This window comes from Conger conger, chromosome 16 (genome assembly GCF_963514075.1).
Source record: "Conger conger chromosome 16, fConCon1.1, whole genome shotgun sequence".
NCBI lineage: Eukaryota > Metazoa > Chordata > Actinopteri > Anguilliformes > Congridae > Conger > Conger conger.
The window spans coordinates 20,061,514-20,076,972 of NC_083775.1; the positions used below are offsets into that span (position 1 = coordinate 20,061,514).

Consider the following 15,459-nt stretch of genomic DNA (forward strand, 5'->3'; position numbering starts at 1 on the left):
CTAAACAGATTTTCCTACGTGTGATAGGTCTCCGTATATGTCAATTCATACGCCAGGGCTATTGTGTGAACATTATTTGTGGCACGTGACAAGTGACAAAGAGGATACAGCCAATCACAGTCTTTTAGTTATCCACAAGCAATTTTTCAATCTCAATTCTGGTTCTTGGTGTTCCGCGCCATAGATCATGTCACATTTTAATTTGACCAGATTACATTCATATTTGAGTATGTTATTAAAGCACATGTTCACATTTTTTTTTTTAAAAAGGTAAACTTTTGTTGTGGTCACGTCGCAAATTATGTATGTTGCTGTAGCTGATTTAATCATTTTTCAGTGATCATACATTTACTGTGAGACGAAAATATATTGTAATCTAAAAGCTGCTATTGCAATTACATGACATATGATGACATCTGAAGTTTCAAAGAACCTTGGCTGTAACCGTAAAATAGTTTTATTTATTGTGGAAATCCGTCTCTTTTGGTTCTGATTGCCACTTTCTGTTGAAGAGCAGTAGCTACCTACTGTTTTGTCATGGTCAAACCTTTTATAGCTGGCAAGCATTCTAGGCTGAGCAGTGTCAAGTCTATTGTTGGATCCTGCTGGAGAATGTTCATTCCAGTCATGTTTTTGGAAGTCACATTGTACATGACCCTGTTCACACCACCAGTGCTGCAAGCTGAGGTTAGCACAGTCGACAAATGCTGCATTACATCTTCAAGTAATCTCTGCCAGCATTATTGTACTGCTGCAAATAACTACCTGAGGTGTGTGTGTGTGTGAGAGAGGGAGAGAGCAAGATACTTGACAATTGTCAATTGCAACACGGTGTTCATTACTCTATTAAGTGTGTTTACACTGGTAAATACTATTGCTGTGGAAAAGAGTGTCTATCATAACTCAGGACACCTGTGGTTTTGGCCAATAACACTTCAGTAAAAATATTTTCCAGGACAGGCAATTTTCTCATTTTCATGATTGGAATATCGCATTAAAATATTCCAGGATGTGTGGGAACCCTGTACTAGCCATATATGGGATATAATGGGATCACAGCACGTAACAGAGGGGAGCAAATGTAGACATGTAAGGAATTAGAGCAACTGACCTTGTGAGGACAACTTTAGCAACCAAAATAATATGAAAGCCATAAGGTATACAATATTTTATGAATAACAGTCCACTCATTGGATATATTCATTAGGGTTCTACATAGCAGCAGGAGCTTTGAAAGGTGACTGTACCAGTTCAACTGCAACGCTTATTACCGATCTCTGCATGACTGCGTTTGAGTATATAACATTTCACTAGGCCTAATTATCAGTATCTTCCATTGAGGGCCACTTCTGTATATCAAATATTTGGCTTATACACCAGTGCATTATGTTAATGGGCCTAATTGTGAAAAGTCAACACTTAAACATATGCCAGCTATGGGTATGGCCTAAATTGTGCCTCTCGCCAAGAGCAGTGTTGACTGGTTCTTCAACAGAGAAAGCCCACAGCTGAGATACAGCGTCCTCCCCCATGAGGTCCCACAGACAATCACAGACCCCATGCTGACCCTGACCAGAAACACGGAGAGCCGCACAAACAAAAACAAAGTGATTGTTTTTAGTCTGTTTTTAATTTTTTTTGTTTCGTTTTTTTTGTTTTTTAAAAAAAGAGATGAGTTTATTCCATGATCATAACAGACACACAGCTTTTCCTTCATACCGCCTCAGTTACTGACACATCAACTGGTAATCAGGAAAAATAAAACACAAAAACCAAAAAAGTAAAATAACCTGAATAAACCAAACTGTGGCCGAGCCACGCCTCAGTTTTTTTTCCGTTGAATAGATATCTATGGCACATAACATCCAACTGTTACCATGGAAACAAAAACAAAGCAATACACCAAAGGCATGAAGGAATGAAGAAAAAAAAAGAAGAAGTTTTTTTTGTTAGTTTTTTAAAAACCAAATTAACAACAAAAAAAATAATGATATTTAATATTTGTGAACTTCATTGAAATTGAAAATGGAAAAAAAAGAAAGTGACAGACGCAGCGTTAAGTCGTTCTCTCGGCTCTGTCGTCCTCTCATTTTCTCCCGAGGTTTAAAGGGCGGGCGTTTTATCCGTGGGTCAGGGGGTCTGTAAGAGCCCGAGAGAAAAAACACACAGGAGCCACAGACCCAGCCCATCCAATGCAAGTAAAACAAAACAAGCGCCTGGTGCACGTCAAAGAATTAAATCCGCTCCAGCTAAAACTACACTTTTACAAGTCTCAACATCATAGTCAGGTAAAATATTGCAAGTGTCTTGACTGTCCTTCGTACAGGCCCTTCTCACCCCCCCTTGGGAAAAGAAAAAAAAGTGTAAAAAAAAGAAAAAGAAAAAGTAATGTATGTCAACTTGAATAGCTAAACAATACAGGCACTGGAGAAAACACCATTAGAGAAAGCTCGGAGGTCTCACATTTCCCCCCTTTGCTATAAAAACAAACTTTGAACTCCACTACAGACAAGAACAATGATGCAAATTATAACCGTGTTTGTCACTCATGCCCCCACCCCACATTTTTTTGTACATTTCTTATCTGCTACTTTTGGAAGTGCCTACCTTTCAAAGATCTAAAGACAGAGCCAAGCAAAGGATCTGTTCATGTCTCTATTAATTCACCTGCAAAAATGGATAACTGTTTAGGTCTACAGAGTCAGTGTTACTGCACTGTACAGTGTGGAGAGCTACTCTGAGGGTCACTGCACTGTACAGTGTGGAGAGCTACTCTGAGGGTCACTGCACTGTACAGTGTGGAGAGCTACTCTGAGGGCCACTAAACTGTACAGTGCGGACAGATCTGCTCTTTGTCCTAAAATGGTGGTTTCTCAGCGAGTCGATACTGGTAAGGCGCTTTTAGGAGGAAGACACAGTGAAGACACCAACACCCCCACCTGCTTATTCAGTAATGTAGATTAAATACTCTCAACTGAAGCTAGCCCTCAAACTGTCTCTAAAAATACTCCTCCTTAGGAATCCTACAGCAACCTCTCCCCACCTACTTTTAATGATTGCTTAAATTAAATTTCTATTTGAATACTTATGCATTCTTACATTAACCTAAGCATTTACGGAACACACTAAATAAATTATATTTATAAATGATTTCATAAATACAATTTATCAAAGAAAACATTCATTTCCAGCACTAAAATGAAATTGGCATAAACAGATGGAATAGGGCATGGATTATGGGGAAACAAAAATAAATTAGTGGAATTGAATAAAAAGAAAAGAAAAAGAAAATTAAATGCACGAGCTGTACTCCCAACAAGACTGAATTCACTTTTTCATCATTTTTTTGTTCATATCTCTAGATGCGTGTCCGTGTGTACAATATATTTATAGTGTGTACAGGTCAGATGTGTAAGGCAAGGTGTCACTCCCCTTCTCACCTGAGAAAGCTACAGATCTAAAGATGTCAAGTTTAAGGCCCCTCCCACCTGCACTCCCCATTCATTCATGGTAAAAAAAAAAAAAAAAAGGAAAAAAAAAAAGACACTCCTCCCTCAGTCCCTCCGCACACGCAGACACACACAGACACACCAAAGTCGGGCAGTTGAGAAATGCCTCCTGGTTAGACAGTGATTTGTTCACACAACCCCCTGTAGTCCTCCTTACGGTTCCTCAATACATACACACGCACACATATGCACGCACGCACACACACACGCGCACACACACGCACACACGCACACACGCACACACGCACACACACACACACACACACACACACACACACACACACACACACACACACACGTACACGTACACACAACGCGTCTACGGTGGGCGGGGTAGTCTCCTGCCCGCCTACAGCAAACAAAGCCACACCCACACGGAACAGCTATAACCACAGAAACATCCCACCACCCCCCCACCCCCACCCCCCCCCACGACAGGTCCCATGTGCTGTAGCAGAGGCAGGTCAGAGCACACGACACGCACGTACGCACACGAGGGGGCGATCCAACAGGGGGGGCCAAGTCCAGCTTCTCTCCGCCGCCCACGCCTGGGACCGGACGTCGCGGGTGTCTCCCCAGGTCCGTGCCCCCCCGCCCCCCTCCTGCTCCGTCCCTGAGGAGCGCTATGTTGCCATGTCACTCCAGAATGGGTTTCTCGCTCCTTTCTTTCGCATATCTAGTCCGCCTTCTCTTGCGTTTCAGAACAAGTTCTCTTCGAAAATTGCCATCAAGTCGCTTTGGAAATTCATGTCGATGGTGGCCGCCATCTGCGAAAACGGAGGTGAAAGGTCAGAGGGTCCGACCTCCATTTTAGACGGACGGGCAGAGGCTCCCCTCCCTCTCACCCGAGACAAACCTGCTGCATCTGCCTCACTTCAGCAAACAGAAACATTCAGCTGTCCTCACACACTGCAGGGAATCTAAACACACTTGGATGGATGTATTCGGCATTTAGCCTAAACACCAGATTCTTAGCCTGAAATATGAGGCATGTATCACAAAATCACTTATAGCTGAAAGGGAAAAAATAATCAGTCCACAAATAATATGGATAAAAATAAAAAAAAGTGAGCGATGTTTCATGTTACCAGGGCAAATACAACCACAGCAAAAAATGTGTTTTGGATGTGTAACGTACAAAATAAGATGTGATAAGATACGATAAAAGTTCCACTTCAGACCATTCCATTCAATTCGGAAGCAATGTGCTTTTTATTATTGGTTTTACCCATCCTCTAACTATAAACTCAGGTCTCAGACACTGTATGCTGCTCTGGGTAAGAGCGATGTGAGGGGCCCAAGAGGAATAGAGATGAAGAGTTCTTACCGCCTCTCTCCTCCTCCTCTCCTGCTCCCTGCGCCGCGCCAGCTCCCTCTGCTGGTCCAGTGCATTCTGGGAGGACGATGGAGGGGGTGTGGCTGGGGCCGGGGCCGGGGCCTGCAGGGGAGGCGTGGTCGAGGCTGCGGGCGTCTGCGGGGGCTGCGTCTGCGTGTGCTGCTGCTCCGCGCGTCTGCGTGGCTCCTCCAGCAGCGGCCGGCGGGGCTGCTCCACCACCTCCTCCTCCTCCCGAGTCCTGGGAGACAGCAAGAACCACGGCCTTAGAGCCAGCACAGCCACGGGCTCAGAGCCAGCACAGCCACGGCCTCAGAGCAAATACAGCCACGGCCTGAGAGCCAGCACAGCCACGCCTGAGAGCCAGCACAGCCACGGCCTCAGAGCAAATACAGTCACGGCCTGAGAGCCAGCACAGCCACGCCTGAGAGCCAGCACAGCCACGGCCTCAGAGCAAACACAGCCACGGCCTGAGAGCCAGCACAGCCACGCCTGAGAGCCAGCACAGCCACGGCCTTAGTGCCAGCACAGCCACGGCCTTAGAGCCAGCACAGCCACGGCCTCAGAGCAAACACAGTCATGGCCTGAGAGCCAGCACAGCCACGCCTGAGAGCCAGCACAGCCACGGCCTTAGTGCCAGCACAGCCACGGCCTTAGAGCCAGCACAGCCACGGCCTCAGAGCAAACACAGTCATGGCCTGAGAGCCAGCACAGTCATGGCCTGAGAGCCAGCACAGCCACGGCCTTCATGCTAGTTGCACACTGAACTCTCGCTCACCGCAGTTTCTCCTGGTCTCTGCGCAGTCGCTCTTTCTCGGCCAGCTCGGCCTGCGCCTTCAGGGCCTTCTCACGCTCCTCCTTCTCCCGCGCGGCCCGGCGGAACTGCTCAAAGCTGTCGCTCGACGACTTGACTGTGGAGGAGGGTGCGGACGAGGACCTCTGTGCCAGGCTGGCCCACGGACCCATGTTCTTCAGCTTTACGTCCTACGGAGGTGGGAAGGATGAGAGGGACAGGCAGCCATACTTAAGGAAGTTATACAACTATGTAACTTTTTGTCATGGAAGCTGTGGGGGTCATTTCTGTGACTATTTTTTTTGTGCCATTTCTGTGTTTTTGATGAACCTCAACCTTAACGTAGCCTGTTATTTGTATAGGCCAATGAATTTTAACAATATTGCAGGGAGAAATAGTGTGACATACATATAATACTGTCTGCATACGGACACTGGAATGTGCTGGGATCAAGATTCTTGTCACTTGTCAATCAGAGTTTTGATGGCTCCTGTCAACAGTGGAGCTCATTCCCGATGTATATGAGAACATTGTCACTGACAGTAGGCACTAAAAGACCAAACCTAGTAATGTAGCTACATGTTATACCAAAACAAACCTTAATGAAATAAAAACAGACACACATTAAGTGAGTTTTAGTTTAGTATTGCTTTCTCATAAGGTTCAGTTAAATTAAAGGCAAAACGGCACACTCTTTCTTTCTGTGATGAACCAAATTAAGAAATGAAATTCACCGGCTGATCAATGTAAACTGTCAATGAGCCGTGAGGGTTGCAGTGAGGGTTAGGCTGTCCTGAGGTCAGTGAGCAGTGACGGTTAGGCTGTCCTGGGGTCAGTGAGCAGTGACGGTTAGGCTGTCCTGAGGTCAGTGAGCAGTGAGGGTTAAGCTGTCCTGGGGTCAGTGAGCAGTGAGGGTTAAGCTGTCCTGGGGTCAGTGAGCAGTGAGGGTTAAGCTGTCCTGGGGTCAGTGAGCAGTGAGGGTTAAGCTGTCCTGAGGTCAGTGAGGGTTAAGCTGTCCTGAGGTCAGTGAGGGTTAAGCTGTCCTGAGGTCAGTGAGCAGTGAGGGTTAGGCTGTCCTGAGGTCAGTGAGCAGTGAGGGTTAGGCTGTGTGACCCACCTGTACCTTTTTGGAGGCACCGGGCGTCTTGGGCTCCTGCTTGAACTTCTCCTTGTCTGGCGCCGGTTGGTGCGGGATGCTGGACTCGGAGGAACGACTCACAGGCCGCAAACTCTCAAGGGGCTTTAAGTCCAACCCTGAGGAGAGAAACAAACATATGCACATACACGCATTAACATACAAGCCCATACACATAGCCCCGTTCCTCAAAGCATGGTCCTCACAGGCTGAGAACTGCAGGTTTTCCACCCTCCCTGGAAGTCGGGTGTGTAATTATTTACCTGAGAAGAAAGAAAGCCTTGGATTTGGATTAGAGGGGCAGATTTGAATACCCCACTCAGACTGGTGCATTCACATGCATAGACACACACTGGCGCACACAAGGCAGAGGTGCCACTCACTCTGCAGGCCAGGGGCTGGCTGGGTGGACTTGTTGTCGAGGTGTTTTTGGGGTTCTTGTCGTAGTGAAGGGCTGAAAGGGTCCCCCTGGATTACTGGTAGTTTCTCTTCCTTTATCCCCCCATGTGATTGGGGTGCCCGGTGCTCCTAAAACACCAAAACATGAACACACACGCTAGTAACTATACTACAGTATTATATGCAAGATCAGATCAGTAGTGCTTGTGAAATAAATAAATAAAATTAAAGCAAATTTCATAGTGGCTCATAAACATCTCAAGTTTGTTGAATATTTAAAGGCATACTCTGTATTTTCACCTTGAAAATATGATAAAACAAACATGCTCAGTCACTGCTATTGTACTCTGGCAACCTGTATCTGTGTTCACTTCTGCCCAATACCTTGCTTGTCTACTTGTATTTGTTATTCAAACATCAATAAGAGAAGGGCAAGAGGAGACTACACACAATGGTGAGCTGGGTCTGTGAGAGATGGGGGCTTGATGGCTAACTATTAAGCAAGTGGCTGGCCAGCATTCGGTAACTATTAGGTAGCTGCCGTTATTAGCAAACTAAACTCAGTTTTGTACGTCAGCTGGCTGGCCGTGATAGCTGGCTCCAAATGCACAGTACTACTGCTTATATTTTCGGGAGATTCTACCATCTTATTTCCTCTCCTAGGCAGGGAGCTCATGCCTAAACCCAAAAGACTCCTGGACTTTCAGAAGACTTGATAAAAATAAATGAATGCACCAATGAATTGATGTGAGTGCACCTTCATCAAAATGAACAAACATTTGAGACTAGGGAATACCAATGGCTTATTGGTAAAGCAAATCCCTAGAATACTTTCATAAAATGGCCAGGCTAAGTGTAAAGCTGGAAGCCCGATATGAGAGGCAAATTTTAAGCACATTAAACTCATACTTCTCACCCAATGCAAACATTACAACTTCTCAAACACTCACACAGACACAGACACAGACACAGACACAAGAGTACACAGACAGATGCAAACAGAGTCAGGACTTACAGGTTTTCTGGGCAGCTGTAGGTTGTGTGGGGGGGTCTGGCGGCCAGTGGGCTGGTACTGGGACAACTGGGGAGAGGGACTTTCCCTTGTGTGTCCTGTCACAAAACACCAGGCACGTTTAGAGCTGTGGGTATGACTGACCACACCTTGAATTCAGCAGTAAAGAAACTTGCTTAGGAAGCGCTATGATGTAAAACTACCGGTCTGTCATTGTGGTACTGGTCATCTACTGAGCCCTCTCTCACCTGAGCCGTACGGGTGGGGCTTGTGCTGCTGCTGGGGGCCGTGCAGAACGCTGGCCTTGTGCTGCTGCGTCTGCGCCGGCTGGCCGGAGCCCTGGGGGGGCGGCGGGGCCTGGGGGGTCAGAACGGGGGCCGGGGGCGCCGGGCGGCCCTGCAGGTGCTGCTGCATGTACAGGTGCACCTGGCTCATAGGCGTCCCCGCCGGCTCCTCATCGTCCTCCAGCAGGGCCTGCGGGGGCTGGGACGACAGCAGCGTGGGCGGGGACAGAGCCCGTGACATCAGAGTGGGCGGGGACAGAGCCCGTGACATCAGAGTGGGCGGGGACAGAGCGCGCGACAACAAGGAGGGCGGGGACAGAGCCCTTGACATCAGAGTGGGCGGGGACAGAGCGCGTGACAACAAGGAGGGCGGGGATAGGGCGCGGGACAGCAGGGTAGGCGGGGACAGTGGCCGCGAGAGCAGGGGTTGGGGGACAGGCTGTGGAGGCGGTACGGGGGCAGGCAGGTGCAGTGGAGGCTGCTGGTCGGGGGGCTGCTGCTGCACCACTTTCAGAGGTAGAGGTGCTGCTCGGTGGCTGGGGCGGGACGGCTGCTGCGGCAGGGCGTTGTGTAGAGCTGAGAGAGAGAGAGAGAGAGAGAGAGAGAGAGAGAGAGAGAGAGAGAGAGAGAGAGAGGGAGAGAGAGGGAGGAGAGAGAAAGAGGGAGAGGAGAGAGGGAGGGAGAGAGAGGGAGAGAGGGAGAGGAGAGAGAGAGGGAGGAGAGGGAGAGAGAGAGAGAGAGAGAGAGAGGAGAAAGAGGGAGAGAGAGAGGGAGAGAGAGGAGAGAGAAAGAGGGAGAGAGGGAGGGAGAGCGAGAGAGAGGGAAGAGAAAGTGTTGAATTCCACTTTCTATTGTTTTTGGTCCCAGTTCAGACCGTACTCCTCCATTAGCTTGGCTGAAGACCTTTCAGAACTAGGTATTTTCTTTATGGAAATATAGGCAATAAATAAAGGCAAGCCCAGTACAGCTAATGTCCTGTGATCATTACTGGCAACTTGGCACTTTTTGAAAGTGAAGGAGAGAAAGTGTGTGAGAAGAAAGAAAAAGTTCTTCACCTTATCACTGGATTTTCATTAGCTTTGCATTTATTGTTTAAATATAAATATTGGTTGAGGAAACTGTCCGCTACCTGGTTTGCAATCTAGTCTGCTTCTCAGGCACAAATCAGCAGCATACCAGCTGGACAAAGTCATTTATAACAGCTTGTGTGGATGAAATCAAGGTAGCTATCAAGCAAGTAACAGAACGCAGGAGGTGCTATTCATGTTAGCCACTTTAGTACTGTGGCAGCTGCAGCTGGGTTTCCTAAATGCTTCACACGTGATAGCCGGCATCTGTGCCCACGAAGCTGTAGCATGACACGACTAGTGTTTTGTGGCTGGAACCAGAAGCACAAGCAACCATGTAAGCGACTCTCCATTGGGAGAGTCTCGGCAAGTTTCACACACAGCGCTCATACCTGGGGTGGGGAGCGTGGCGTGCTGGTTGAGGAAGGGGTGCGTTTCGACCGCGCCGGCAGGGGGGTGGGCGTCGAGATGGGACGGTGGGGGCGGAGCGGGCTCGCTGTGCTGCTGGGACAGGTGCATGACCGGCTGGCTGAAGTGCGGGAGGGGGTCCAGAGCGCCCCCTAGCAGCTGGGAGGGCTGCAGTGCCAGGGGAGGAGCCACATACGCTGGAGGGGAGGGGTGCTGCTTCAGCTGTAGCGTGGGCTGAACCATCGGGAGCTGGGGCAGAGGGGGCGCCGGGGGCTGAGGGGCCTGGTGGAGCGGCTTCTTCCTCTCCTTCCCTGTGCCGGACTTCTTCTTCTGTTTCTGACGCAGCCCTAAGAAGAAGGGACTTTTAACACAACAGTCGACAGGGGGGGACAAACGCCCGAATCCGCGCGCGTGTTCCGGGGCCCCCCCGCGAGAGAGAACACGTGTACCTGTCCCAAAGTCCTCACTGTCAGAGGAGCTGGACGCGCTGCTGCTGCCAGAGTCTGACGAAGAGCCCGGCTTCACCTTCGTCACGCTCACCGTCTCCATCACCTTCTCTGCTGCTATGGGAGCAAGACATACTGCTTGGATGCACGCCAACAACCCAAAACCACAGCAGAACAAACGCTGATCTGCTCGGCTCTCTCGCAGAGCTCTCCAGTCGGACGGAGGAAGGAGGGCGAGCGACTGGGGAGTGGATTCAGAGCGACTCCGGAAAGCAACAGTGACTCACCCGCGGGTTTCTTCTTCTTGCGCAGACAGGACGAGACGTATCTCTCCAGCTCGCGCAGCGTGGACGGTTTCAGCGTCTCGAAGTCGATCTCGATCTCGTCGGGGTTGGAGTTCTTGAGCGAGGGCTCGCGTGATTGGATGATGTGCACCACGCGGCCCAGCTTATCCCCTGGCAGCTTGTTGATGTCCAGACTCAGCTGCCGCTTCTCCTCGTAGGACATGGGCTTACTCTTGTCCCCCGCGGCCCCGCCCGCGGCCACGCCCACAGCCGAGGCCAAATCCTCCTCTGAGTCCAGAGCGCTCACGGGGGCCATGGTGGGCTGGGCCACGATGACGGGGGCCACCGGGCGGCTGTTCTTTAGCCACTCCTTCCTGCTGCGGGGATGGATGCGACAGGGAAGACACATGCGCATTTGGATTTATTTGCGGTTAATGTCACCGGTACCAGCTGTGTAAGAGAGGTTATCAGTCTAATCGTACCGTCTTGTTGCAATACAAACTGTTGTTTCTTAAGCTACATTGTATATAATGTAGCATGCTATGATTGTAATATAATGTAGTGTACTATGATTGTATATAATGTAGCACGCTATGATTGTAATATAATGTAGCACGCTATGATTGTAATATAATGTAGCACGCTATGATTGTATATAATGTAGCGCGCTATGATTGTATATAATGTAGCACGCTATGATTGTATATAATCTAGCGCGCGATGATTGTATATAATCTAGCGCGCGATGATTGTATATAATGTAGCACACTCCGATTGTATATAATGTAGCTCGCTATGATCGTAATATAATGTAGTGTGCTTGGCATCAATTAAATCATTAAGAGCAGACGCAGAAATGAAGCAGTGCACTGACATGACTCACAGGCGGCACAGGGGGCGCCAGAGAGCCTCTGTCCAGGCGTGTGTACCTGTTTGGCTTGGTCTTCTTGGGCGGCACCTCCTTGGCGCTCTTGTTCTTCCTGAGGGGTTGCAGCGGGGGCTCGAGGAGCGGCTCCAGCACCGCGGGCGGGGCAGCGCCCCCGGCCTTCTTTCTCTGTTTCTTCTCCTTCTTTTCCTTCTCCTTCTCCTTCTCCTTCTTTTCCTTCTCCTTCTCCTTCTCCTTCTTCTTTGGTCGGCTGGTCTGCGGCTGGGACAGCGCAGCCAGCTGCTCGTGTACCGCCTTCAGCTGCAGGAACAACGTTTCGTCAAAACCGCTGAAAACTATTAAAGCTAACGAAAATCAGATTTTGTACAGATTACTACTACTAAGTCATACTAACAGCACACAAACCGTGCTGTGAATTCTACCTTTAGTTTTATGGCTCCCAGGTTAGAAGGTTTTTTACTTTCTTCTGAAATATGGGATTATTGGCATTTGTCAGGGCCCACGTCAGCCAGTAGTGCTCTGACAGTGCCAGGCAAGGTTGTCTGGACAAAGTAGGAATTTGACTTCAAAGTGGCTTGGGGGCGGCTAGTTCCAAGTCAGAGTACTGTATGTGCCAAATCCTTGTAATTTAAACTTGCCAAATCTTCTCTGCCAATGCCAAACAGCTTATTCTGCTGTTGCTATTGACTCTTGTTTGGTGTCGTTTTGTGGATTGGATGATTGACGTCTATCACTAACAAGGAAGAAACAAGACATATTGGCAATTTTACTATTTATAAATTTAACAAACAGTCAGGAGCCTCAGTATCGTGTGGAAGAACCATACACAGCCACAACAGCCTGGCAGCTCCTCCTCATGCTGGTCACCAGCCTGGTCACACACTGCTGTGGGATGGCATTCCACTCCTCAACCAGGATTTGTCACAAGTCAGCCAAACGTGGTTGTGTTGGTCACTCTAGCACGAACAGCACGCCCCAGCTGATCCCACAAGTGTTCGATTGGGTTGAGGTCAGGACTGTTGGCAGGCCATTCCATTCTCTCTACTCCCAAATTCTGGAGGTAGTCTCTGATAAACCCCGCTCTGTGGGGGCGAGCGTTGTCATCTTGGAGGATGGAGTTCAGTCCCAGACTGTGGAGATATGGGATTGCCACTGCTTGCAGAATCTCATCTCGATATCTCTCTGCATTGAGATTGCCTCCAATGATGACAAGCCTCGTTTTTCCAGTGATGGAGATGCCGCCCCACACCATCACACTGCCTCCACCAAAAGGTGTTACTCTATCGGTGCAGCAATCAGCATAGCGTTCTCCCCGTCTTCTCCAAACTTTGACCCTACGATCCAACTTCCGTAGGCAGAATCTGGACTCATGGCTGAACATAGCGTTCCTCCACATGTTCAGGTTCCAGTGCAGGTGTTGCCGACACCAGCGCAAACGGGCCTGACGGTGAAGGGCAGTCATGGCAGGCCTCCTGGCAGCCCTATGAGCCCGGAGATTGGCTGCGTACAGTCTGTTCCGGATTGTCTGGGCCGAAAGCCGTGTGCCATATCATCCTGCAAACCTTGACTGCAAATCTGTAGAAGACAGCCTACGGTTCCTAAGTGCTGAAAGGGTGAGGAACTGGTCTTCTTGGGGTGTCGTCTTCTTGGGACGCCCACTTCGTGGTCTGTCTCTGACATCCCCCATTTCATGGAACTTGGCCTTCAGTTTGGAGATGGTACTAGGGCCCACTCCAAATGATGCCGCAACTTGCTTTTGTGGAACACCAGCTTGAAGTTGCCCTATCGCACGGGCCTTATCGAGATCAGACAAACGTGGCATGCCGATTCTTGGAGCAGACACAAATTGACCACGGTAGCAGGGCCCATGCTCACAGGTGCTGCCAATCAGGTATCAATCAGGCACCTGATTGTCAGCACCTGGGGGTACCAGAAGCTCAAAACAAGAGTCAATAGCAACAGCAAAATAAGCTGTTTGGCATTGGCAGAGAAGATTTGGCAAATTTTTCATGAGCACAACCCACATACTCAGTTGTGCTGCTCATTCCACAAATGCATGTTCCTTACAAATGGGGCACCATTTAAAAGGGAAATAAAGAGGCTTTCCAATGGTATAAAATGTATTGCCAAGAGGCATTGTTACAACAGAAAAATAATCTACCAAACACAAATTTCCTAACTTTTTGTTTGACGTTTAATTTTATGACATATATTCTACTGCCAATTTCCCCAAAGTGAAAATGGACAGCAAATTGAAATCTATTAAGCACAGTAAGCTCACCTGTTCCTGCAGCTCTGCCAGTCTCTGGGCCCTCTCCTCCTCCGAATCATCAGTGGACGACTCCGACTCGGAGGAAGAGTCGCTGGAGCTGTCAGAGGAGGAGGGGAGGGCAGGGGCTGGCTGCATCTTCACAGGAGCAGGGATGAGAGCAGGAGAGGGGGCTGGCCGTGCTGCCTCCTCAGACTCATCGGGCATCTTGGCAAAACGCATTTCAAACACATCCTGCCAGGAGTATATAGCACAGATGGAGGGAATCATGGGAATTGCAGTTCTCCTGGTTGAGACCAACCAGCTTCCATTTAGTGTGCATGAGACAGGCAAGGTTCAAGAGTTGCATACCCACACACACATACACACACAGCAGCGTGTGATCTTTGCATGAACTTGCAGAGATAGCTGCCCAGCACTGCATTGGTCAGAATTCATCTGCATCAGTGCATCCTGCATGAGCGCCATAACTGCATACAGAGCAAAAGAGTGTGTGTGTGTGTGTGTGTGTGTGTGTGTGTGTGTGAGTGAGAGAGTGAGTGAGCTCACCTGTAATTTGCGTGCCATGGCCACCACATCGTGGTCAGGGGGATTGTACTTGTAGCAGTTGGAGAACATTAAGCGTATGTCTGCAGCGATCTCCTGCGGCTCTGTGTACTGCCTGCTCTCCAGCTTAGCCTGGCACAGGGTGGGCAAAGAGAGAGGCCTTCAGTCACAGCCAATCAGACGGCACTCCGAGCCTTCTGTAGCACATTTCTGGCTACATCCTGCCTCACCTTGACGGTGCTCAGATCCATGGGGTGCTTGATGATGTCGTGGTAGTCATGGAGCCCGAGGGCCTTGGCGTCGACGGGCTTGTAGAAGGGCCAGGCGTAGCTTTCGTGCTTCTTACCCAGCAGCTCCTTCACGATTCCAGCGCAGTGCCGCAGCTGCTCCTGCCGCTTTGGGCTGTGCGCCCCCGCCCCGCCGCCCCCGCCCCCGCCCCCGCCCCCACCCCCGCCCCCGCCCAACATGCCCAGCCCTAGGTGGTGCTGGGAGTCCGGCGCCTCCTTCTTGGGCTGCTTGGTCGGGCGGGTGGCCTCGCGGCGCGGCAGAGTCTTCACCTCAGAGGCCACGGGCGGGGACTCGCTCAGCTGGTCGTTAGCTGTGGGCGTAGTCGTGTCTGCTTTTCTCTTCTGGCTCTTTTTCTGCTGTAGGGGAGGGAGGGAGGGAGAGAGAGAGAGAGAGAGGGAGGGAGAGAGAGAGTAGAGAGAGGGAGAGTAAGAGATGGCAAAAACAGTGATGACGTAGGGAGAGAAAAGAAGAAGGGATAAGAAATGGGGGGGTTGTGAGATGAGGATAATCAAATACAGAGTGAATTCATAAAGAACAGGCTTCCCTCCCCACTCCCACCCTCCCAAAAACTGCAGTGGAATACTCACTTTGGGCAGGGGGGCAGCGTTCTGCGGGATGGGTACGTGGGGGTGGGGCAGGGTGGCGAGTGTGGGTGGAGGGGGCACTGAGGTCAGGACGGGGCCCTGTGTTATGTGGTCAGCGGGGCCCAGGCTGTAAGGAGGGCGGGGTGGGGGGATGTGGGTGGTCAGTGCAGGAGGTAAGCGGGGGTTGGGTGGTGGTGGAGGAGGAGGAGGAGGGCC

At 49.8% G+C, this 15,459-nt stretch overlaps 1 protein-coding gene across 3 annotated transcripts in view; it reads right to left on the reverse strand.

Annotated features, from left to right (window-relative positions):
• Positions 1–3,953: 3,953 nt before the first annotated feature.
• The window catches only part of brd4 (bromodomain containing 4), an 18,659-nt gene continuing 7,153 nt past the window's right edge, over positions 3,954–15,459 (reverse strand). Inside the window, exons 5-19 of one of the 3 annotated variants that reach the window (XM_061223767.1) lie at positions 15,247–15,459; positions 14,602–15,015; positions 14,375–14,503; positions 13,838–14,059; positions 11,600–11,856; positions 10,674–11,044; positions 10,390–10,503; positions 9,925–10,287; positions 8,430–9,041; positions 8,185–8,279; positions 7,154–7,298; positions 6,753–6,889; positions 5,621–5,826; positions 4,837–5,083; positions 3,954–4,276 (exon numbers count right to left, since the gene is read on the reverse strand). The exon at positions 15,247–15,459 is cut by the window's right edge and continues 113 nt beyond it. In XM_061223767.1, the coding sequence (XP_061079751.1) occupies positions 4,208–4,276; positions 4,837–5,083; positions 5,621–5,826; positions 6,753–6,889; positions 7,154–7,298; positions 8,185–8,279; positions 8,430–9,041; positions 9,925–10,287; positions 10,390–10,503; positions 10,674–11,044; positions 11,600–11,856; positions 13,838–14,059; positions 14,375–14,503; positions 14,602–15,015; positions 15,247–15,459 (3,594 nt within the window). In that variant the 3' untranslated portion in view covers positions 3,954–4,207. Of the gene's footprint in view, positions 4,277–4,836; positions 5,084–5,620; positions 5,827–6,752; positions 6,890–7,153; positions 7,299–8,184; positions 8,280–8,429; positions 9,042–9,924; positions 10,288–10,389; positions 10,504–10,673; positions 11,048–11,599; positions 11,857–13,837; positions 14,060–14,374; positions 14,504–14,601; positions 15,016–15,246 lie in introns of all 3 variants that reach the window. The other 2 variants (XM_061223768.1, XM_061223766.1) reach the window with 2 other exon arrangements.